The following is a 25,911-nucleotide window of genomic DNA, read 5'->3' as shown; positions in this document are numbered from 1 at the left end:
CTTAAATTGGAAGTTTTTCTTTTTTCTTTTTTTTTTTTTTTTGGAAATTGATGATAGTCACTGATATTTACTATGGAGTACCAAATCCCTGACATTTTCTAAAATATAATTCTATGGTAAGAAACCATATTGGTAAATTTGTATTAACTCTCTGTATCATGCAGTAATCTATAGAAAATTTAAGGTATTTAAGTTTAAGAGTTTTGTTAAGCATTATCTATACCCAGAAAGAACAGAAATTCTAAATTTATGACAACTGTTGAAATATCAGAGTACAAACAGCGTGAAATAACAGACTACTCTAGGTCAGGATGTTTATGAAGAGCTTTCAATCACAGAAAAGTAGTTCAGCTGGATGATTGTAGACATCTCTTCTTACACTGAATGTGTCCTATTCAAGGAAGTGTCATTTCTTGGTTAGTTTTTCTTGTACATGCTATCCTTCTTTAGCAAGGCTATATTTTACTCTTTTGCTCACTAAAAGTACATGTTGAATAAACTTTAAAAATATATAGATATATGAAACAGTTTATAACTGAGCAAGTACTGACCAAATTTTAGAGGACTGCCAACTCATTTTTATCTAGGTAGTTAGGGAATGCTTTCCAGAGTATATATCATCAGATCGTTACCATAAAAGCTGGATTTAGTTCTTGGTATTTTGGTTTGGATAACTCCTGGGATATTAAGATAGGGATACTAGAAGAGCTTGCTGGTTGGCAGTGATGGATGGAGCCACAGAATTCAGTTTTGGATGTGCTGAGCTTTAGGGGTCTGACGTGTGTTTCAGGATATATGTCTAGAAGGGAAATAAATACTTAAACCTAAGGAGCTCATTGTGTGGAAGGTGGTTTTTAACCTTGGCAGAATACTAAGTCATGCAATTTTAGTGTTAGAGTAAGAATATCAGAGACACAACACCAGCATTTAAAGAACAGATGTAGCAAGAGAGGCCCTGTGAAGGAAAAATCAGAAAAGTTTCAAGAAAGAAAGAGAGCAATGCCAACGTAAATTATCAAAGGAGTAATTTTTAGGGGGAAAAAAAAAGAGTGCTTAATAGTGTAAAATGATGCGTGAAACCAAGAAAAGTCCCTGGACATGTATTGTTATTGTGGTTGATAGTGATGGTGGTCATGGTAATCATGACTATTACTTAGAAGTATCCCAGGATATAAGACAGAATTTCATGTTAGATATTAAGAGACCTGAATTCGTATTCTAGCATAATTGCTTTCTAATTTTGTCACATAATTGTGAGCCACAATTTTCACATTTGTCAATAAGATGATATAACCTGTCTTCCCTACTTTGCAAAGTTTCATGAGAATCACATGAAAGAAAATATATGAACACTGAAAACTCCAGTGTTATCTCCACATTTATTACAAGTATGCTGAAAATTATACATTCATTTAGTATAAAAGAAATATATCACTTACACTAAATTATATTTTAGAAATGTTTATAATTCAATGTAATAATGAAAACAGTATAGGAAAACAATTTTCTGCTTTCTGCAATTTACTGTGTTAGTAGTAAAATGGCAAAAAAAAAAATCTGTCACTTTTTTATTCAATCCTGTTCTAGTAGTAACTGTATTTATAATTTAACTGTTTATAAATAATTTAATTATAGAAGGATGTCAACAGACTGCTTGTTTTGTTAACCACTGCTACTTCAATATAGTCTTCCTTCAGTATCCATGAGGAAGTGGGTTCCAAGACACTGCCACGTCTCCCGCCACGCCCACCCTGTGCCACCTGCTTGTCATGGATACCAAAATCTGCAGATGCTCAAGTCCCTTATATCAAATGGCAGAGTATTTGCATGTAATCTATGCATATCCTTCCCATGCTTTCAATCATCTGTTTACTTATAATACCTAATGCGATATAAATGCTACATAAATTGCTATGCTGTGTTTTTTTCTATTTGTATTTTACATTGTTATTCTTTGTTTCTCAAATACTTTTTTGATAATCTATTGGTTGAATTGATAGATGTGGCATCCATGGATACAGAAGGTCAACTGTATGAATAACATAAGGGATAATAGATTGGAGTGAAGGGGGCATACTTGGCTTATCCTAAGGAACAGATTGCTTTCTTGAGGTGTCACAATGTGTCTATTAGTCTTAAAAAGATGCCCCTCCATTAGTCTTCTAAAAATAAACCTTCAAGTGTTAGTGAGAGAGAGAGAGAGAGAGAAAGAGTGAGTGGGGGGGGAGGAGTATACTTTCAAGCAGCTATTATGTCCAGTTTGGTTTTTTCTTAGTTGTAGCATTAAATTTTACCAAAATGCATTTTGAGTGAATATCATACAGTGAATGAAATATATCAGTAATTCTCCCTCCTTAAAATTATAAAAAATGCATCTATACAATCAATTCTGAAGAGGAGAAAATATGCACAATTTTGAATTTGGAAGGGCTTTTTAGATGTTGTCCTGCAAATATTGCAAAATTACTTGATCTTGGAATAATTTCAAAGGGGTTGCTTCTCAAGGAAACTGCCCATTTGTGCCCTTCTTCGCTTAGAGGACATGGTGCAGGTAGAACTTAGAACAAAGAACTTTTTAAGATAAGGCATAGCTCTGAGGAAATAGTTTTGCCAGCAAGAGAAGAAGAGAGACACATGCACACCACGAAAAATAGATCAATTTGTTGTGTATTTCCTTGTCACTGATCAGATAATATATGAAAGATAACAATAGTTCATAGTTACTGTGAATTTACTATGTGCACTGGGCTAAATGCTTTACTTACATTATTTTATATCATTTTCCTACTTATCTTAGGGTTGTTTACTACTACTAACAAATGGAGAAACTGAGATGGAGAGGTATTACGTAACTCTTTCAAGGCGACCTGCTGATAAGTGGAGAAACAGGTGTTACAGTCAAGATCTCTCCGTATCCAGCTTATATATTCTGTCCTAAACCCCTTACTATCCTGAAATCAAGGATAAATCAGATATCAGGTTTTTAGACTCTTAGAAACTCAGTCTATAAGTCGTCAGACTTTTGTAAAGGTAGTTATTTCTGTAGTGTTTGCCTTAGGCTCTGCAACACAGAGAAAAATTATGTTCACCCTCCATTAATTAAACAAGGACTTACATTCTTCTTGTTCTGTGCCAAGCGCTCTTCTGAGCAATTTATATACCACATCCACTGGGTAAGTACTGTATGTATTCTCATTTTGCAGATAAGAGAATTGAGATTTAGAGATTACTGCCTGCAATCTAGCAGAGAATGTGGTTGTCATTCAAGCCCAGGCAGTCTAGCCCCAGAATGTGCTTTTAGTCACTGTATTGTGTCAGCTCTTACCTAGATTGAAGAGGATAAACCAAAGTATACATTATTTTAAACAGGAAATACAAAATGAATATGTACTTAAGCGAGGTGAAGCTGTTACAATGTTTGTTTGTCACAAACCAGGGAAGCCTCAGAGGAGTAAAGAGTAGCTCAAATAAAAGTGAATTTTCTCTCCCTTCATAGTTTGCTTGCTGAAGTATGACAGGCATAACATATTGTAATGGTAGTAACTATTAGATTATATTTTCTGTGGATTCCTCGTAACCAGGTCAACCCAGCATTGTAGATAAGGCCCATGCCCTTCAAGAAGTAGAAATATTTTCTTTTAAAATATGGTGTTGGAAATAGCAAAGACATGGAATCAACCCAAATACTCATCAGTGATAGACTGGATAAAGAAAATGTAGTACATATACACCATGGAATACTATGCAGCTATAAAAAGGAATGAGATCATATCCTTTGCAGGGACATGGATGGAGCTGGAAGTTGTTATCCTCAGCAAACTAACACAGGAACAGAAAACCAGACACCGCATGTTCTCACTTATAAGTGGGAGCTGAGTGATGAGAACACATGGACACATGGGGTGGGGGAACAACAAACACCGGGGCCTGTCCATGGGGAGGGTGGGGCAGGGGGAGGGAATGCATCAGGAAGAACAGCTAATGGGTGCTGAACTTAATACCTAGGGGATGGGTTGATCTGTGCAGCAAACCACCATGGCACACACTTACCTATGTAACAAACCTGCTCATCCTGCACATGTACCCCAGAACTTAAAATAAACATTGATAAATAAAAAAGTTAAATTATGAAGCAAATATGACGTTTCATGCATTCAAGGGTGATAGATCTTGGAGTTTCATGGCATGAGTGAAAAAATATAGACTGAAGTAGTTGGAAGAACCTTCATGGATTAGTTAGGTCCAGAAGTAGGAATCAAATTTGTACAGAATCAAAGAAAACAGGATTTCTCTCAAGATCACTCAAGTGATTAACTTGAGTCATACCACAGAGAAAATGATTGGTTTTCCAAATAGTGTATTATTATCAATTGAACTTAAATATTATATTTTAGTTGAATAATTTACAGAGATGGATAGGAGTTGTCCATTTATTTCACATTTTGAAATTCAGAGGAGTGTAGGCTTTTGATTTTAGGAAGGTAAGGCTTTAATCATTAGAAAAGTAGGGCTCTGGACAGGGCTTTTATAAAATGATGAAGACTGTGTTTTCAGAACAAGAATCTGCAGCTGTATGTTAGAGCCATTAGAAAGGTAGGACACGGAGTTAGAGAATTCTGAAATCCAAGGATTAGAGAGAAAAGGAAGTGTGTAGGGTGATAACAATAGGAATGAAGTGGAATTGAATCCCAGAGAGAACTGCTGAAAGAATAATGGTTGATTGCTAGCTGCCTGGACATGGAGGGTAAAGGGGGAATATATATATCTGAGAAATGCCGTTCCTGAGTGTATGTTTCTCTCTCCTCTTCCCCTCAACCCCAGCCTCCTCCATCCATCAATTATTCTGTTGGGATTTCCAGCTCATGGTTAGGAGATAACTGTTTTTGTATTTAAAAATTGAGGTTTTCAAATGGCTTAGAAAAACTTTTTTTGGAGGTGCGAACTTTTCAGTTTCATTGCCTGGTTATGTGGTGTGTCTGTTCTGTTTAAATAAATGTGGCCATTCTGCTTTGTTTCATACATGTGACTTTTAAGAGCTTTTCTAAATTGATACCAAGTTGATAGCACAATATAACTTACAATACATGTTTGTTTTCTTACCCACAGTTTTAATTCTAAAGACCTTTCAGTAAACTCCAACCTACCGTTTCTCATCCTAGCAACTACCAAGAATAGGGGAGGGTTTTATGATTCAGTAGAGGTAACAGTATGCTGTAATTTGATTGGAATGAAAGATCAAAAGGTGGTAAAGGAAATAGTACCTATTAATATGCATCCCAGGGTTTATCTTGAAGAGAATTTAGTGCTTTGGGAAGTGCATTAAACTTTCAAACCTGTTACACTCACACAAAAACAACAGATGGTTTTCCCTAGTAGCAAGGGAGCTTTCTGTCTAGCATGAGGTCCAGGGAGTAAGAAATATGAGAGAAGTACCCCGAGGTTGAGAGTCCAACCAGTACCTGAACAGTTTGGAAGAATGAATTACTGGAAGCCATTCAATTCATGACCTTGATTTTGTTACATACAGTTACACACAGTATACCCCAAAGTGTGTAGCTTTATTTTGTTATTTTGGCCTTTAACTGGTGGCTTTCTACTTATTTTATTATCTTGGGAACAGACAGGAATTTGGTTGTGAGAGCTTTTAGAAAGTCTTTTAAATCATAGTATTTATCATAGAGCTTCACATTTCAAAGTATTTTTTGTTCTTCCTTCATCCTTAGCATATGTTCCTTTCAAAACTTTCATCCTGGGTCCGTTAATAGTGTACACTCAGGTTTATACTCAATATGCTCAATCACATACAATGATGGTTAAAGTAAATGTTACTATTTAAATGATATTTAAAATTTAAACAATATTTTCCCCTAAGTCTGTTTTTTTTTTATGACTATGAGTAGTTTAATACCAGACATAGGCTTATTTCTTATTGGTAAAAATGGAAAAGTTTATTAATTTGAACAAAAATGTAAATGAAAAGTACTGTCAGAAGATATGAATAGATTTTACTGACTTAAGTAATATAAATATCTATATTTCATAACTTGATTATAACTTGCTTTTAAAAATACCTATTTCTAAACCAACAAGGCATTATAAATGCCTTTCTTGACTCTCTTGTTCTAAATCAGCTGTATGACCAAGTCCATACAATGTTTAACAAATTGCTTACTATACTTCTTAGCTATAAAAGTCCTTTACAATATTTCTCTATGGAATTGAATATTAAGGCGTTGTACTAGAAGACAAATTTTAGCAGTATGTTTTTCAGTAATTATTTAAAAGTCACAGAGTGCCCAAAAAGAACCTATTAGTATGACAGTGTGATCAACAAAGTACTGTCTGAGGTCAGTATGTGTATCGTGAAAACTATCAGGTTTGTTCTGTGTGTGTATTCATGGTTAGGTTCAGTAATGTGATTAATCCTGGGCACTTTTGCTTCCAGGTGCTCATTCCATGCTCATATATTTGAGTTGTAAGGAACTATTTGTAGTTTTTACTCTTGTTTTCTCTATGCTAATTTTAAGATGAACATTTGTGTATTATTTGCTGCATTAGGAAATGTTTTCCCCAAACAGATTAAGCAGATTAAGGGTTGTTGTGTTTAAGACTATTGTTTTCTTTTTTCTTTTCTTTTCTTTTTTTTTTTTTTTTTTTTTTTTTTTTTGGAGACGGAATCTCACTCTGCCACCCAGACTGGATTCAACCTCCGCCTCTCGGGTTCAAATGATTCTCTTGCCTCAGCCTCCTGAGTAGCTGGTACTACAACCTCACACCACTAGGCTTGGCTAATTTTTTTGTATTTTTAGTAGAGATGGGGTTTCACCTTGTTAGCCAGGCTGGTCTTAAGCTCCTGGCCTCAGATGATCCACCTGCCCTGGCCTCCCAAAGTGCTGGCATTACAGACATGAATCACCATGCCCGGAAAGACTAAATTTTTTTTTCTAAAGTTTTTATTTTGTAAATTTTAGAAATGATGCATGGATATTTAAAGTTCTATCACCTTAATACCAGGAAGGTATTAGACTGATAGACCTGATACAGTGTTCTGCCATACATCTTGTGTGTACATTGTCCTTTGTAAGGCCTGCAACAATCCTTCAGGATAGGTGTCATTAGTCTTATTTTACAGGAAAAGCAGAAGCTGACACCATAGTGACCATATGATGGCTAGTTGGTTTGAGGTTTCTCTTTCTTTTTGTTGTTCTTCAGTTCTCAAGTAAGCAGTTGAATATGTATCTGGATTTCAGGGGAAAGTTTTAGACCGGAGATATACTGACAAATTTATGCATGATAAAAAAACAAATACAGATTTGATGTGCTCACAAAAAAAAGTGTTTTTGTGTTACAAAAATTAGTTGAAATGATTTCTACCTGTGTCACATTGTCAGTTTTGCACACAAAATATAATTACTGTTAAAGGATCTACCCTTTTTAATGCATACAGAGCCTTTTATTCATAAGCTGCAACAAATTACAGCACACAGGAGCACGAAGTGTATTGTGCTTTTTGGCTTTGCTTTGTGTTTGTTTATTTCTGCTAAACCAGACCTAGTCTTCAATCCCCTTTTCTATCACTTACTAGTTTCTATGTCTTTGGGCAGGTCATTATAATTCTGTGAATCTTATTTTCTGGCTTGTAAAACCAGATCAAAAATTATCTAACTTGAATGTCACAGAATAGAAATCCCAGAAACACATTTAGCCATTTAGAACATGCTAAAAATAAAATGTAAAAATAATGAGAAAAAGATGAATCATTATAAAGATGTAGGTGGAAAGCTTAGGGCATGCATTCAAACTGTAGAACAACATCTATTGCTGGTGGTTCTGCCTCCTCTTCTTCCACCCTGCAAGCACTGGGCCATGGGCAGAAAACTGGGGGGCAAAGGAGGAGAGCTTTTCTGATGTAACCCAGAGTTTTCCTGGGAAGGAAAGACTATCTCAGTGTCTGATGCCCCTGTCAATACAAATTAATCCAAAAACAGATTAATCTGGCATGTCTTTATACATTACACATCACCAAAAATGGATTTTAATAACAAACATTTTGTTAGGTATTTTTGATATGTTAATAACTGTGAAAGCACCTTCCCAGTCTAGCTAGGTGGACCTGACTTTGAATTCTGATGACAGCACTCTTTAGCTGTGTGCCTTGGATAACTTTCATGATCATAGCAACCTGTTTCTACATCTGTAAAATGATATTGTGATTAATCTACCTGAAAGTGTGGTTCTGAGACTTTAATGAGGCGTTCATGGAAAGGCTAGCACAGTGTTTGCCTCATGCTCCACATACACTAGAGGTGATTATATGAGTTGTTCACTAAAGGGTGCTCAGATTATTACCATTATGTTATCACTTCATGCCTTCACATATTCTGTCTTACTGACATATCCTTTGCCTTTTCCCTGTCCTTTGTGTTCCTGGGAATTCTATAATTTTATTTGTCCGTCTATCACAGTGCCTAACACAGAGCTTGATAGTAAAAAAAAGTACAGTTTTGATGGAAGAATGAATAATGAAACTACTAAAGGCAAAGAGAGTGAACAGTTTCTTAGTGGAGAAGAGTTTTCCCTTAAGGCTATTCTTGTGAAGTGAGAGTCAACAAGCTTTTTTCCATAAAAGGCCAAGAGTTAATGTTTTAGGTTTTGTTATCAGTAAGGTCTCTGAAACAACTACTCAGCTCTGTCCCTGTAGCATGTTCGCAGCCATAGATAGTACATAATGTGAGGCTGTATTCCAATAAAACTTTATTTTTATAGGACTAAAATTTGAATTTCATGTAATTTTCGTGTGTCATCAAACTTTTGTGAAATTTTTTTCAACCACTTAAAAATGAAAAAATTATTCTTAGCTCATAGACCATATAAAAAGAAGTAGAGGGTTGGATTTGGCCAGCAGCCATAATTTGCCAGTCTCTGAGCTAGAAAAATAATGTATAACCCAAACTGGAGGGAATTCTGGCTTATTAGTCAATGTCCATTAGACCCATCATAATAATAGGAAAAGGATATTGTGGAAATGTGAGGGGGCCTCTCTAGTGATATGTTAGGTTTAAACTTGGATTCAATTATTGTAAAATCCCTCAGTTTCTTCTCTGACACAGCAGTGTCTAGAAAAGAACATACATTTAGAGATGGAGTTTTACCAAATATCTTATGTTCTGACCTACAGGTGAGAGCTAAACCTTGGGTACACACAGATATGAATACAGAAACAGTAGACACTGGGGACACCAAAAGGAAGGAGGAGGATAAGGGCTGAAAAACTTTCTATCAGGTGCTATGTTTACTATCTGGGTGACTTGATCAATGGAACCCCAAACCTCAGCATTACGCACCCTTGTAATAAACATGCACACGTACCCCTGAATCCAAAATACAACTTTTTTTAAAAAAGTTGAGTTTTAATCTCCTTCAGGTAGCTCTGCAGCCTTGGGAAAGCTTCTTGACCTTTCTAAGCCTTAGTATTATCATGTGCAAAATGAACATCATAATCACAATTTTTTTAGTGTTGTTATTAGAGAGTATATAGGTGTCTAATAGGTAATCAATAAACTGTAGCAATTATTGCATGTTTAGATTTAGTTTTTCCAATGTTATTTCTCAAATAGTTCTGTTTTCTCCTGCTATTTCTTTTTTTTTTTTTTTAATAACTTTAAAGTTCAGGGGTATATGTGCAGGTTTGTTACATAGGTAAACTTGGGTTATGGGGGTTTGTTGTGCAGATTATTTCGTCACCCAGGTATTAAGCCTAATACCTATCAGTTACTTTTCCTGATTCTCTCCTTGCTCCCACCCTCCACCCTCCAATAGGCCCCAGTGCGTGTTGTTCCCCTCTATGTGTCCACGTGTTCTCATTATTTAGCTCCCACTTGTAAGTGAGCACACATGGCACTTGGTTTTCTGTTCCTGCATTAGTTCACTAAGGATAATGGCCTCCAGCCCCATCACGTCCATGCAAAGGACATGATCTTGTTTCTTTTTATGGCCACATAGTACTCCATGATGTAAATGTACCGTATTTTCTTTATTCAGTCTATCATTGATGGGTAAATGTTCTACGTTAGCAGTTTTGCCTTTCTTACCCTTGCCTGTTTCACATTTATAAAAATTTCTTTAATGCCTTAAAAATTTGTGAATTTGAGTCAGAATTCTTAAAGGTGTTTCCTTTTTTATCGCGTATTTGCATTGTTTATACCAGTGGGGCTCAAATATAATACAAGCCACATATGTAATTATAAATTGTCTAGTAGCTACGTTAGAAAAAAGTAAAAAGAAACAGCTAAAATTATCAATATGTTTTATTTAATATCATATATTCAATATCCAAAATACATTTAATATGTAATTAATATTTAAAAATTTGTGATATATTCTTTTTTTTTTATTTTATTTGAGATGGGGTCTCACTCTGTTACCCAGGCTGGAGTGCAGTGGCATGATCTCAGCTCACTGCAACCTCTGCCTCCCGGGTTCAAGCGATTCTCCTGCCTCAGCCTCCCCAAGTAGCTGGGACTACAGGCTAGTGCCACCACACATGGCTTATTTTTGTAATTTTAGTAGAAACGGGGTTTCCCCATGTTGGCCAGGCTGATCTTGAACTCCTGACCTCAGATAATCCTCCTGCCTCGGTCTCCTAAAGTGCTGGGATTATAGGTGTGAGCCACTGCTCCCGGCCGATATTTTGCTTTTTTTTTTTTTTTCCGTATAAAGTCTTTAAAATTTAGTAGATACTTTACACTTATAGCACCTCTCAGCTCATACTAATCACATTTTGTGTGATTTCTAGCCTGTAGCTACTTGAACAGTCCAGGCAGGCCCATATATGATAAATAGCAATACTTCAGACACATGATATTCCCAGAAGTTCATCTTAGACTTTAGTGGTAGTAAACAAGTTCGTATTTTACATTGTTAAAACTGACAATATAGAAATGTTTTGTATTATATTTCAAATAAGTAAAAATGTACCCAACTCACAAAAGTAATGCTGTACTTTACAGACCGGAGTACATTGGGAAGCATCAAAGAAGGAATCTTGAAAATCAAAGAAGAACCATCCAAAATACTATCTGGAAATAAGTTTCAAGACCGGTATTTTGTTTTACGAGATGGGTTTCTCTTTCTTTACAAGGATGTGAAGGTATAGTATTGGAACATGCATACATTTTTATTTGTGTGGATATTAACATTCATATTTTATGCTACTCTCAGCCATCTCTCTTGGATGTCACTGCATGTAGTATATAAAATACATGGTAAGCTGATGATTTCCTTCAGCCTCTGGGATAAGATATTAATGTACTCAGTAACACAGTGAAGAATTTTATAAGGCCTTTTTAGGCACCTCAGGTTTTGTAGGATAGTGAATGACTTAAGCCCTGAAGAAAAGTCTAATATGTGTTATAAATCAGCATCTCAGTCAATAAAATTAATAGAGAATGTGTGATAACCTAAAATAAAAGGCTTCAGATTAGCTACTGGAAATTAATAAAAGGTGCAATAAAATGACCAAACCCCAAAGTTAAAATAAATGTTATTAGTATCTTTCCTATACAGTTGAATGAATTGACTCATTTTTAATTTCATATGTATTAATGTAATCTTATTGATATATCCCCTATAATTTAGTTCCCTAAAAGATCTTATTAAATAATTGTGGAGTGGATAAGAGAATTAGATATATAAAAAAGGGAGTAGATAAATGTTGTAGCTATAAAAATATTGAACTTAACATCAGAAAATCTCATTTCTGTGAAGAACTGGTTACATGAATAAGTAACTTAACCTCTCAACCCCAGTATCCAAATCTGTAATTTAAGATAGTATGAGTTCTGCATGTCATGTTGTTTTAATGCTTAAAATATATATATATATGTTTTATATTCTCCAGGTGCAGGTTACACCAGTGTGTTCACTTTATTAAAATTCATTGAGCTAAATATGATTTGTGTACTTTTTATATATGTATTATATATACACTGCAATTTTAAAAAAGCATTAGGATAAAAAAAGCAAAACAAATATGTGCAGAGGCCCCACCTCCAGGGATTTGGTTTTTATAAGACTGCGACAGGTGCTGTTAACAGCGTTTTTCTCTAATTCGTTGAATTTTTTTTTTTTTTTTTTTTTTTTGGCTTTTAAGTTTAGGAATGTAAGTGAAAATTTGTTAGGTAAACTTGAGTCATGTGGATTGGTTTTACACATTATTTCATCACCTAGATATTAAGCCTAGTGCTTATTAGTTGTTTATTTTTCTGATCCTCTACCCTCCACCCACCAAAAGTCCCCAGTGGGTATTGATCTCCACTGTGTGTCCATGTGTTCTCATCATTTAGCTCCCACTTGTAAGTGAGAACATGTGTTGTTTTTCTATTCCGTGTTAGTTTACCAATGATAATGGCCTCCAGTTCTATCCATGTTTTTGCAAAGGACATGATCTCATTCTTTTTTATGGATGCATACTATTCCATGATCATGGTGGATAAGTTTTTTGGTGTGCTGGTGAATGCCATTTACCAGTATTTTGTTGAGGATTTTTGCATTGATGTTTCATCAAGGATATTGGTCTGAAGTTTTCTTTTTTATTGTATTTTTATCAGGTTTTGGTATCAGGATGATGCTGACTTTATAGAATGAGTTAGGAAGGAGTCCCTCCTCAATTTTTTGGAATAGTTTCAGTAGGAATGGTACCAGATCTTATTTGTACATCTGGTAGGATTCAGCTGTGAGTCTATCTGGTCCTGGGATTTTTGTGGTTGGTAGGCTTTTTATTACTGCTTCAATTTCAGAACTGGTTATTGATCTGTTCGGGGGTGCAATTTCTTCCTGGTTTAGTGTGGGAGGCTGTATATGTCCAGGAATGTACCCATTTATACTAGTTTTTCTAGTTTATGTGCGTATAGGTATTCATAATATTCTCTGATGGTGGTTTCTATTTCTGTGGGGTCAGGAGTAATATCCCCCTTGTTGTTTCTGATTGTGTTTATCAAATATTCTCTCCTTTCTTCTTCATTAGTCAGGCTAGTGGTCTAATAATATATGTGTAAATTCTTTTTATAAATATAATGTAATAATAATAGCATGCTCCTCCAAAGATACCCTAAGAATGTGAACAGGCAAGTCCCAAAGTGAGAAAATGTATTAACATATATCAGAAAAAAGACTCATAACAGGAGTATAAAGAGCTCTTCTAAATCAACAATAAGAAAAACAGTTCAATAAAAAGTTTGGCAAGGATAGAACAGACATTACATGAAGGAAGATGTAGAAATGGCCAATAACCCACTGAACCAAAAGTGTTCAATATCATTATTAATCAGGAAATTAAAATTAGAACCACAAAACATTATTTTACATTCATTGGTATGACTAAAATCTTAACAGTGATAACAACCAATGTTAAAAATGATGTAGAATAATTAGAACTCCCACATAAATTGTTGGTGGAAGGGTAAAATCACACAATCACGCTGTAAAACTATTTGTCAGTTTTTAAATGAAGTTACTAACATAATCTACCCCGTGATCCAGCAGCTCTACGCAAAGCGTTTGTGATTCACAAATGCACTTGTACAAGAATGTTCATAAGCAGATTTATTCATAAAAGCTGATAACTGGAAGCATTCCAAATGTCCACCAATAGGAAAATATTCTATTTGTATAATGGAATACTACTCAGCAACAAAAATGAATATTAACACAAGTCACAACATTGGTGAATTTTTAAAACCTTTGAAACCAAAGAAGCTTGACACAAAATAATATCATATAAGTCTGTTCATAAGAAGTCTAAGAACAGGCAGAACCATTCTATAGTGATAGAAGTCAGAAAGTGTTTGCTTAGGTTGGGGACAGAATTTGCTGCAGAATTGCCAAGGAAAAAGGGTCAGTGGGTTACTTTCTAGATAGAAATGTTCTTTATCCTGTTTTGGATGGTGGTCCCATGGGGGTATGCAGCAACAACTCTCTTTGAGATTCAAGTAGTACCAAGGCAAATCCTTTAAATGTAGAATGGAAGTCAGCAGGACCTGGAAAATACTTTTTTAATATTGAATTATAAAATTCACTTGGGTAAACATTGCTTGCACACTTATAAGTGAATGGTGCTTCACTGTGTTCTGTTGTGGAGATGCACAAAGAAAGACCAGACTGTAACATCTGTTAATATGTTACAAAGAAAAAATTGTTAAGCAGCTTTCCAAAGCCACGGCTGTAGTGTTGTGTGGCTTCTGTTCAGCACTTCCTATGCTTTAATTACTATCCCTGTATATTCCTCCAGCAGAGAAGCCTCCATGTGGGCATGAATAAATCATAGTAGCATCCTGTTCTGTATATACATTCCGTGTTTGCTTTCCTCATGGACAATGGAATGTTCAGGCAGGAGACTAATAAAACAGCCTGAATTCTGCGGCCCTTATCACAGATTCATATTATATATTGCACTTGAACCCCACTTGATATCCAGAAGGGAGTCTGTGTGGGTATCAAGTGGTTACTATCATTTACTAACATTCTTCATTTTACCCATAAAGGAATAGTAGATTTTGTAGAATTATGGGGTTATGTGATGGAACACATCAGATTTTAAGGTTCATGAACTTTACGTTTGTGCTTGTGAAAATACAGGCTAGACTTCACAGCTTATTGTTCTAGTCAAGTAGAACTGAATCTGATAGAATTTTGTTTGGTTTTGTGCAGTGGACCACCCACCTTGATTTTCAAAAGACTGATTTCTTTAATCACAGTCCTTACATATACATAATATGTTGGTTAAGGATCACTTTTGCAGTTGGCATATATAGAAATCAACCTGAACTTTTTTGTCCCATCAAGAAACTGACACTTCATTGTGTAGCAACAGAAGGTTGCTAAAAACAAATATAGTAGTTTGTGGTAGTAGTAATGACAGTGCAGTAATAATAGCAGCAACCAACATTCAAGTGGCTACTCTATGTGAAGCAGAGTTCCATACATTTTATTTGGATTATCTCATTTTATCTATACAGTTACCCCACGAAATTGGTACTCTTATTATTCCCACTATGCAGATGAAGAAACAGACTCTCAAAGACGTTACATAACTTGTCCAAAATCACATACACAGTAAGCGACGGGGTCAGAATTCACTTCCAGGCATTGGACTCCAAAGGCTCTATGCAGAAACTTACAAAGGAAATTTAACGTTTGTATTACTTTAGTGTTTTTGCTGAAGTAATTTTATGTGGAGAGAATAAGTTTATTTTTATTAAATAGCGTCAAACATTTTTAAATAAGGAAATGCAAACAATTCAGTTTTTACGGCATTTTCTCTCAAGCTGATGTACACTTTAATATCTGCCACAGGGAAGCCTGTTCATGCAGTGACTTTTACAGATACATTGTTTTTGTAAGTGAGATGAAGGGCCTCATATCGCTTAACAGAGTAAGTTTTGCTTTAAGAATCTATCTTTTTGAAAGGATCATCTTGCTCAGATTGAGCTAACTTATATAACCTGATAGGCAGTGATAGTCTCAAGAACTTGTCTGAAAACAGTGCTCTTTAAGGATACCGAACACATTTTTTAATAACAGTAACCTCGAGTTATGGAATTATTGTCTGATTATTAAGTGTTTGAAAATTATATTTGCATATCTGTCAGAATAGATTAATGCAACTGATACTTTAATTTGTGCGTTTTGAAAAGCAGATGAGAGATTCATGCTTTTCCTTTAAACTCAAACTATGGTTATTTTCAACACATGACTTCATTTTGTTATTTTTTCATGTTACGGATCTGTCCCTATTAATATTGATGGTGAAGCCATTGGCAATGTTAACTTTTCAAGTGTTTTTATAGTAAATTATCAACAGTAAAATCTCCCAACTTTTTTAAGTAAACTGTTAGCATTTGTTTTAGTGGTTGCCATTAATATATGCATGCTTGTATATATTTTTTAAATGATTTAGTTAAAAGGGAGGAAAAATTACAAATTGAGAAGTGTATTTAAAGAGACTTTGTGTTAATTAGAGCTGATTTATGAATGCTCATTAAGAACAAATTGGGGTAATACACAGGGGAAGATATCTTTTGTTCTGCAACCTTTCCCTGCACAGAAAATGTTAATTGTTTTCCGACTTAATTTACATAAAAGGTGAGAGGTTTCAGAGAATATTACCATTATACTGTTAATAGTGTGAAGAAAGCAAATGGGTAAAGGGGGTCATTAAAAGTTGCCTGTACTTTAATAGGCAAACTCTTTTTAGGTACCAGGAATAATTTTTTAAGCACGCTCATTTAATTGGCTAACTTAAAAACTTTACTTTGAAATGGAGTGACTGAAGCAACACATTTCAGACTTCATAATAGTCTAGTATATTGAACTTTTTGGAGAAATTCTCTATAAATTACACATACCAAAAGAGAAAGTTGTAATAAGCCAGCAGTAAAGCGAACTTGGCAAACGACATTTCCTTTTATAGAACTTTCCATTAAGATCTATATAGCTCCTCTTTATGAATATTCAGTTTCAAAATGGAAATGGAAAAAATGTGTTTCTACAATTGCTGAACTCCTCTCAAATTATATCATTTGTGTTTCTTTGACAGGCTGTGGTATAAAGTAATGAGCTTGCATGCCAGGAGTGACTTGGGCAGTCAATTACCTCAGACTCTCAAACTACTTATTACCAAAAGTTTTTCAAAATGTAGGCAGTCTTGAAATCATCAATGTCCTGTGTAAATCAAGACTATCTGGTTCAGGCACAGTGTTTCTCATTCTCAAATATGCAAGTCCTATCTTCCACATACTGCTAGAGTTGCAGCCAACCCTGCTGCCTCAGTCGGGACTGCTTCTGAGGGAACAGCAATCTAAATTATGGAAAGAAACACAAACCTTGGTTGTAATTTGATTTAACCTCTGACACAGGTGACTAGGAGTCACCTATACTGCATACATTCCTCATAGCTCTCCTCTCCTTGAATATACCCTACTGTGGACACTTAGTACCTTACAAAGCTACCTCATACTAGACAGTTCAAATTGTTAAAATGTTCTTCCTTAAAATTCAGCAAATTGCCGGGCGTGGTGGCTCACGCCTGTAATCCCAGCACTTTGGGAGGCCAAGGCGGGTGAATCACGAAGTCAGGAGATCGAGACCATCCTAACTAACACGGTGAAACCCCGTCTCTACTAAAAATACAAAAAGTTAGTCAGGCGTGGTGGCGGGCACCTGTAGTCCCAGCTACTCGGGAGGCTGAGGCAGGAGAATGGCTTGAACCTGGGAGGCGGAGCTTGCACTGAGCCGAGATTGCACCACTACACTCCAGCCTGCGCGACAGAGTGAGACTCTGTCTCAAAAAACAAAACAAAACAAAAAAATTCAGCAAATTATCAGGCTACAGAATCAAAATCCAAAGATCCAGTTGGATTTAAAAGAGAAAAATGCATAAACTGCTTGAAAACAGCCTTAAGAAGTGGAGGCTTATGTGAAGAAAACTATAGAACTTCTCTGATAGGAGAAAAATTGATGTTAAATCTGCTAATGTTGATTTATAGGTTTAATGCCATTATTTTCAAGTTTGCAAAGAAAATTGCTTTTATAACTTTTCAAAAATATTTGACAATTAACTTCAAAGGATAAATAGATAAGAATAATTTGAAGATATTTTGGGAGATAAGTAAAATGAATTTGAATTATTTTTCCATCCAACTATTAAGATATACAGTAAAACTAAGATACTTAAATATTATAATCCTTGTATAAAAGTGAACAAGGAGCAATGGTACCATAAATTCAGGTAAAAATTATATGTTAGAATTTAATTTTAATAAATATGCCACAAAACATTCATGTCTAAAGGGATGTTTGTTCAATAAATTGGGGGTAGAATATTGTCAACAAAAAATTTAAGTCTAACATCATTTATACTGCATATAAAAAAAATGTATTCCAGATTGACAAAAGATTTAAATCCTAAAAAAAACAACCCTTAAAGCTACAAGACCATGGAATTGAATATTTATCAGCTGTGTGAGAACACTTTAAACTTAAGCAAACGTTAAGAAAGCACACCCTAAAAGGCCATTATGTTTGACTTATTAAAAATAAGGTAAACAATGAGCTAGGTTAAGGCAAAGAGCAATTTGGATAGAATATTTCATTTAAAAAGACAAATTTCGTATTAAATACATAAAGAACTAGTACAAACAAATAAGTAAAGACATCAATAAACTGTTTACCACATCAAAACTGCAAATGGCTAGCAAATACATAAATACACACTTAACATTTGTGTTACCTTAGTGTTTTTGATAGGGTAAATAAATGTACCCTATCAGTTTAGACAAGATTTTTTTTCTGAATCATACTCTTAGCCTATGACTCAGTGGTTAAATTTCTAGAAATCTAGCCATAAGGGGAAAAATTTTAAATATGTTTTTATAAACATATTATCTACAATGATAATAATAGTGAACTTCAACTGATAATAGTGATTAGGAATAAATTCACCATGTAAATTCCAGCTCTTTGGTCATCACAGCATTATTTCTGACCATCTTCCTGGTTACTTTTCCTCTGTATTTCTTTTATATCCTCCTAACCTATTTGCTTTATGAAACTAATTTTTAATTTTATGAGCATATATTCCTCCTTTTTCCATTTTGACTGCTTTCTGAGTATTGAGAGGGGGTGTAAAGAAAATATAATTGCTCCAGGGCCAACTGTAAATTTTTAATAGTCTGTTTTAATTTGGATAGTTTTCATTAATTTGGATATTTAAGATACCTCAATATGTGTTCATATATATTCATGAGTCTGTTTTCCATAATTCCGAAATCCAAAAAGTATAGAAAATCCCAACTCATTTGTTGGCAAAATCTGACCCAAAACAATACGAAGATATATATAGCCTTTATCTTGAAAATATGAGTATGTTTGAATACAGGGTACTGTCCCAGTCAACATTGGTGATGGGAAGTTACGAAACATATGGCATATACATTGTATTATATTTTTAAAATATGAAAAATCACTTCTGATGTGATTTGGTCAGGGTCCTCTAGAGGGACAGAACTAATAGGATAGATGTATCTATGAAGGGGGGTTAAGGAGTATTGACTCCTACAATCACAAGGTGAAGTCCCACAATGGGCCGTCTGCCAGCTGAGGAGCAAGGAAGCCAGTAGTGGCTCAGTCTGAGTTCCAAAACCTCGTAAGGAGGCCAACAGTGCAGCCTTCAGTCTGGGACTGAAGGCCGAGAGCCCCTGGCAAACTGCTGGTGTAAGTCTAAGAGTCCAAAAGCTGAAGAACTTGGAGTCTGATGTTCAAGGGCAGGAAGCATCCAGCACAGAGAAGGATGAAGGCCCGAAGACTTAGCAAGTCTGCTCTTCCATCTTCTCCTGCCTAATTTATTCTAGCCACATTGGCAGCTGATTAGATGGTGCTGACCCAGATTGAGGAAGGGTCTGCCTCTCTCAGTCCACTGACTCAAAGGTCAGTTTCCTTTGACAACACACTCACAGACACACCCAGGAACAATACTTGGCATCCTTCAATCTAATCAAGTCTGCACTCAGTATTAACCATGACATGATGCACATCTGACCCCAAGTGTTTTTGAATCAAGAATTATAGAGCCATGTGCATGGCTCTATAATATATACAGGTGTACACATATATAACATGCATATATCCAACATTATCAATATGTATTTGATTGTATTATAAATCAAAAGAGTCTTCATTTACTAAACTCATGAAATGTACGTTTTATGAAACATTGAGAAACTAAACAATTCTAAACCCAATCATTAATGCTCAAAGAAAATGTAAGGAAATGTGTAAATCCATTTAATTACAAATTATTTTGTTTTCCTTACAGAGTAGTAAACATGACAAAATGTTTTCTGTCAGTTCCGTGAAGTTTTATCGTGGAGTGAAAAAGAAAATGAAGCCTCCAACAAGGTACAGTTTGAAAGGAAAGTACTGAAAGGAAAAAAATGATGGGAAAACATGTCTGTGTAAGGATTTAGGGATCAGTGGCATTAGTCTAACTTTTTAGTAAGTAAGTTTTAGGCAATTTTTTTTTTAAGTGGCTTCCCCTGTCACAGGGTTCTTACGGCAGATCAAGGAACTAGTATGAGTAGATAAGGAGGGATGATGTTCCCACTGAGACCAAGATCCTTGGTGATTGCAGTCTCTCTATGTAAAGTAAGAAATCCCAGGGGGGCCCTGTCTGTTGGGAAGTACATGGCTTCCTCTGCATCTCATTCCCTGAGCTGTCACATCACAACCTGAGGGCAAGTCTACACACAGGAAAGCAAATGCTGCCCTCCAGCTTCCTGATGCTTGGCTTCTACAATGTTTTGATTCTGGCTCTGTAATTTTCCCTTTTGTACTATACTGACTTTGGTACTGAAAACCCATAGCATGTAAGTGGTAGAGAGGAGGTGGGCGCCTCCTACAGATTGTGTGCCTCTTTAACACTTCATGTACCCCAGCATTTGGTTTACACCACAATATCTTACCACAGATTACTTTGATTAGCTAATAAATGTTTGCACTAATAATTAGTATCATGAACATCATTTATACGTGCTTGCTTCTGAGATTTTGTTGCCGAAAGTTTCTTCACTTTTTCCTTCATACTCAGTTTCTAAGCCTAGCGCATATACCTGTGTTTTAATAGGCATGTTCTTTAATTTCCCCCAGGAACAGTACGTACGTCTCTCTGTATTATCTTATTTCAGTCATTTGGCCTTATTCAGTTAAGAGTATCTTCTCAGAGACGTCTCCTCTCTGCCCCATGTCATCACAAGCCTCCTTCCCTCTATATAAATGTGTAGACAGATCCCTTAGCATTTAGCGTTCACCTCTAGCTAAGTCCAGCACATTGAATCATCACTTGTGGAAGTCTATACATTCCCACCATTAAATCTCATCTCCTTAGCATCTAATCCTGTTTTCTGCCTTGTAAAATGTATCATTTTTAATTTATGTGTGTGTTTTTTTTTCTATGTGATGCAGTTGGGGATTGACCGCATATTCTGAGAAACATCACTGGTAAGTTAACAGCTGACAACTTTTGGACATAATATATTGGTGACAATTTCAGGAAAAGAGTAATTTCAGATAGAGCTACAGACAGAAAGTGTTTTGCCTAAATGAAACTAGGGTTGTTTGTAAAGACTTTGAGCCTAAGAAGAGGAAAATAGATTTGTATCAGGGTTCAAGTTCCATGTATCCTATTTGTCAATGCCTCTGAAGTGAAACTACATCTGATTTCTTCCATAGTTATTAAGAGTGTGGAATTCAGCTTTTATGAGATAAGTAGGTGATAGTTTTTAAAAAGAATAAGAACTAGCAAAAATCAGATTTATGACAACCATATATCCTGCTTTCAACCCTGTTCTTTCTATATATGTACTTTTTGCCATATACTGTTACAAGTATCTACCAGTATTTCTAGAGATTGTACTAGGTATTGCCTTCTCTTCACCTCCCTGTGTCTAATCAGTGACTGAGCCACATGTGATCTGCCTCTTCCTTGTGCCCCTCATCCACCTACATCCGTCTACCCTCAGGGCCAGGCCTTCATTGATCTGCCCGGATTATTCCAGGAGTCCTAAGTGCTCTTCAGGCCTCTGCTTTGCTTTTGTTTTGGCATACATTCTCCACCTCTCCATTGAGGAGTGTTTTCTATGCCGTACTATGTATCTCTCCTGCTTTAAAACTTCTATGAATTCTTTCACCTATAGGGTCAAGCACACAATTGTTGTGTGGCATGCAAGGCTGTATATGACTCTGCCAACTTCATCTCCCACAGCTTTTCTTTTTCACTTAATGACAAAACAAGCATCTATCTTTATTCCCCACGCATTCCTTGCTGTTTCAGATCTGCATGTGTGATGTACATGGTCCCTCTACTATACCTTTGTTCATACTTTTCGCTTCTCCTTCCTTTCATACTTTCATTCTCCCCATGATGACCCAAGCAACTCAACTGTCACTGTTCTTTGAAATCAGAACTCAAATGCCCCAAAGCCTTATCTAATAGCTGTCACCTCTGATCATTATTTATTTCTTCTTTGCACCTACAGCATTTTATAAACAAGGTACGTAATTAAAATGATTTGTGGCAGGAATGGTTTTCCTGGACATGGTAATAGGGAAAGACAATGTTTTCATGAGGTTCTAAAGAAGAAAACACACATTTTTTAGAAATTTCATTTTCAACATTTTTCAGGTCAATTATTTTGATAATACAGGAATGTAAAAAATACAGTTACTTTGAAATGCCCGTTAGGTCTTTCCAGTATCAATTATAAATTTTTCCTCTTATAAAAAACAACCCTCTCCTCATCCCCAAGTCTGTGGTTTCTGTGTTTGCATTCAATTTTATTTTTGCTTTTTCTCACTGTGTTGTAATTTATTTGTCTACATGCTTAAGTCCCCTAATAGACTACAGGAGCCTTCAGGACAAGGTCTCTGTTGTATTGAAGCTTTCAGTAAAAGGTTACTTAATCGCTGTTATTGGATATGCAGTGGTTTCTGGTGTAGTTTTATTTTGTATGAATCTGTGGGTATTAGTGTTTATAATTACAATGATGGAGACTATGTCTCGGCCTTTTTAAAAGAAAGATCTGCTCTTAAGAGAATGTGCACATATTTTTCTTCTCAGGCTCAGAATTTCAGTGGAAAACAGTGTTTTACCATCATGTCCTTGAAAAGGCAAAATGAAATTGATTTTTCTGCCTTTCCAAAAAATATTGGTGATCGTTTTGCAGCATTTACCAAAGCCTTCAGTTGTATTTTGTTTAAACCAATATATTTACAGTATAACTTTGTATTGTACATTTAGCAGAAGACCAAAACAACTTGTACTGCAATGTCCCACTTTCGTGATTGCGTTATGTCATTAATCAGGAGAAACTCAAAGAGATTTTTGATCACCAAATCGCCCAACAGATTAGAGAATAGTCAATTGTCTTTGTGAATGACATAGTTTATACACCTCATTTTGCAGGCACCTGTGTTGTGATAGTTCACGAGCTCAGATGGAGTGGATGACCAGTATCTTTATTGCCCAGGTATGAGATTTGTTTGAACTATCCAGTAGAGTAGAGTATAATAACTGTTTACAGGAAATTTTAGTGTGATGGTGATTTTTAAAGAATTTTAATAAGCATTTTAAATGTATATACAATTGGCATAAACTTTGATTCTCCCCTTCTTAGTTTTTAAAATAGTGTATTAAAGTTCAAATGTATTCATTACCTTTTGAAAGAGAGTTTATTCCATTAAAGCTTCTTTTCTGCCAGCCCCACAGCCTCCTTGGCTTAGGTGAGGTATGTTGCTTTAAAATGGTCGTGTAAGAAAGAGGGACTTTTCTAAGCTGTCATCCTACCAGAGTCCCACATAGACCTTCATTTAGAAAAGTGTTCTGTTTCCCTTCTTGTTCCCCCACTCTCTCCACCCCTGCCTTTCCAGAAACAAGGACAGGAACCTACTTTTCTTTAATAACTATTGTGTGCTAGATACTTCATAAGAATAACTCATGTATTCCCTGCAGCAAACCATACAATATGTTTTTTGGCTTTATAAAACAAAGATTTTGTTGTTTGCTCAGGACCATATATGTAATTAGTAGTTTAAACACACGGGTGTCTGAGGCCAATACTCATACTCAGTTCTGTATTTGTTTTCCTCCCTAGAGCAGGACTTAGCCTTTTGAGGAACGGTTAAATAGTCCCATTAATTGGACTGGTTTGTTTCGCAACCTTGTCTAGCTAAATTCCCAACAATGCTTCTCATGGAGCATTGAAATTCATTGGTAACGATTAAGTTGCCATTCTTTATTACTGAAGAGGTATTTTTCTGTTTCCCTTACAAGGAATAAGTTAGCTCACTCCAAAATCTAGTTCTTATTTGTTCTGAAAATAGTTTGCTCTGTTCATTTAATGTATTAACCTTTCCAGTGGTTAATAAACACAGCTCTTCTCAGCCTATCTCTCTACTATTACTACCTGGAAAAACATGTGCATAAGAGACTGGCTGCTAACTTTTTAGAGGCTTTATTTTTTCTTCTTCTCCTCCTTCTCCTTCTTTTTTCTTCTTCTTTTTTTTTTTTTTTTGTAACTTATTAAAATTCAGATATTCAACTTCTTTTTTTGGGGGGGAGACGGGAACAGAGTCTCACTGTGTTGCCCAGGCTGGAGTGCAGTGGTGTGATCTCAGCCCAGTGCAATCTCTGCCTTCTGGGTTCAAGTGATTCTCCTGCCTCAGCCTCCTGAGTATCTGGGATTACAGGCGCACACCACCACACCCAGCTAATTTTTGTATTTTTAGTAGACATGGGGTTTCACCATGTTAGGCAGGCTGGTCTCAAACTTCTGACCTCAGGTGATCCACTCACCTCGTCCTTCCAAAGTGCTAGGATTACAGGCATGCGCCACTGCACTAGGCCACAGATACTCGAGTTCTGCTTTAGGAAAAACAAAAAACTGGATTTGAAGTCTTTTTGTAAAGTTGGGACTATAGAGTATAAAACTATTACAGTGTCGTTTGTGGCAAAACTAAATTGATGTTTTTGTTTTTATAATTGGAGTCAGTAGACTCTGCAGTTGAAAGTTAAGGAATGAATGCAGGAAGCGAAGCCTTATCTTACTACGAGGTTATTTCTCACTGTCTCATGTTTTAATCCTAGTCCTCGTCTCAAAGATATAGCCTAATAATCTTTCTCTGTTCTTTTTAGTTCTTGGTATTATTCAGGTCCTCCCTTAAGATAAACACAGAAGCCTTCTTGGATTTAAGGATTTATGGTTCATCTCTGTAGGGAAACAGCAAAATAGCAAATATTAATAGATATGTTAAAAGTGTAGACATACACACAAACATGTATGTGAATTAACAGTAAACAGCCCTTATAATGAACTATTTTTGGTATTCAGAGTATTTTTGTCATCTCCATCCTTTCCACACCCCTGCCTCAAAAGTCCTCTAGACTTTAGCTTAAATATCCCATTCTCAGAGAAACTTTTCCTGACCTTCAGATGAATTAGACCTTCAAGTATCACCCTTAGCATCCTGTACTTCTCCACTGTGACACTAATTAATAAAGAAAAAAAAACCATGTAATTAGCTATTTCATGTCTGCCTCTCTTACTCAAGTGTAAACTGCATGAAAAGAAGGACTCTTCATTATATTTGACTTGTATGTCAAGTACATGTTCAGTTAGTATTTCTAAAATAGGAAATAGGGTAAGAAAATCAGTAATCAGATAAAATTTCAAACGGGTATCTGTGTGATAAGATAGGAGAATCAAGTCAGGTAAGGAGAGAGTGTGACTGACATAAGGAAGGCACTAATTGAGCAAAGTTCTCGGGGAATGTCTTTCTGAGCAGATGACAGGTGAGCTGAGACCAGTCTGAAATGAAGGGAGTATGCAGGCTTCCAGGAAGGATCATTCAGGGATGGGGCCAGCAGGGTAGGTCCTGAGACGTCATCACTGCCTTGTTTTATTCTATAAACATCATGAAGGGAAGATATTAGAGATGAGGAAGGCGTGTGACAGATTATGTAGTTCCTGCTTAATAATTTGAAACAAGGGAAGGACATAATCTAATTCTAAATGAAAAAAAAAATTTTGTTCACTTTGTTGAGTCTGCAGTGTAGAGGGTCAAAGATGCAAGTGGGATGAACAGCTATAGGAAAGAAGATATCAGCTCTGACTAAGGTGGTAACAATGAATATGGTAAGACAAATTAAGATTCAGGAATATTTTGAAGGTAGAGCCAATAAGGCTTTTGGAATTATTGTGAAGCGACTATGTTGTCTGTGGTGTATACCCTAAGGTTCCTTGTCACACGCCAGGAAAATTTAGGACACAGACATTCACGAGGAGTTTAGGAGCAGGAGGTTTA

At 35.7% G+C, this 25,911-nt stretch overlaps 1 protein-coding gene across 9 annotated transcripts in view; it reads left to right on the top strand.

Annotated features, from left to right (window-relative positions):
* The window catches only part of ARAP2 (ArfGAP with RhoGAP domain, ankyrin repeat and PH domain 2), a 180,301-nt gene that overhangs the window by 144,270 nt on the left and 10,120 nt on the right, over nucleotides 1–25,911 (top strand). For 8 of the 9 annotated variants that reach the window (XM_074039512.1, XM_015450233.3, XM_065544855.1 and 5 more), the window contains 4 exons: nucleotides 11,010–11,149; nucleotides 19,871–19,953; nucleotides 21,016–21,051; nucleotides 23,015–23,078. In XM_074039512.1, coding sequence (XP_073895613.1) covers nucleotides 11,010–11,149; nucleotides 19,871–19,953; nucleotides 21,016–21,051; nucleotides 23,015–23,078 — 323 coding nt within the window. Of the gene's footprint in view, nucleotides 1–2,797; nucleotides 3,174–11,009; nucleotides 11,150–19,870; nucleotides 19,954–21,015; nucleotides 21,052–23,014; nucleotides 23,079–25,911 lie in introns of all 9 variants that reach the window. The other variant, XR_012434769.1, reaches the window with a different exon arrangement.

Source organism: Macaca fascicularis, chromosome 5, assembly GCF_037993035.2.
Source record: "Macaca fascicularis isolate 582-1 chromosome 5, T2T-MFA8v1.1".
In the NCBI taxonomy this organism is placed as follows: Eukaryota; Metazoa; Chordata; class Mammalia; order Primates; family Cercopithecidae; genus Macaca; species Macaca fascicularis.
Note: the sequence above shows the minus strand (reverse complement) of the source record. Positions and strands in the feature narration are given on the sequence as shown.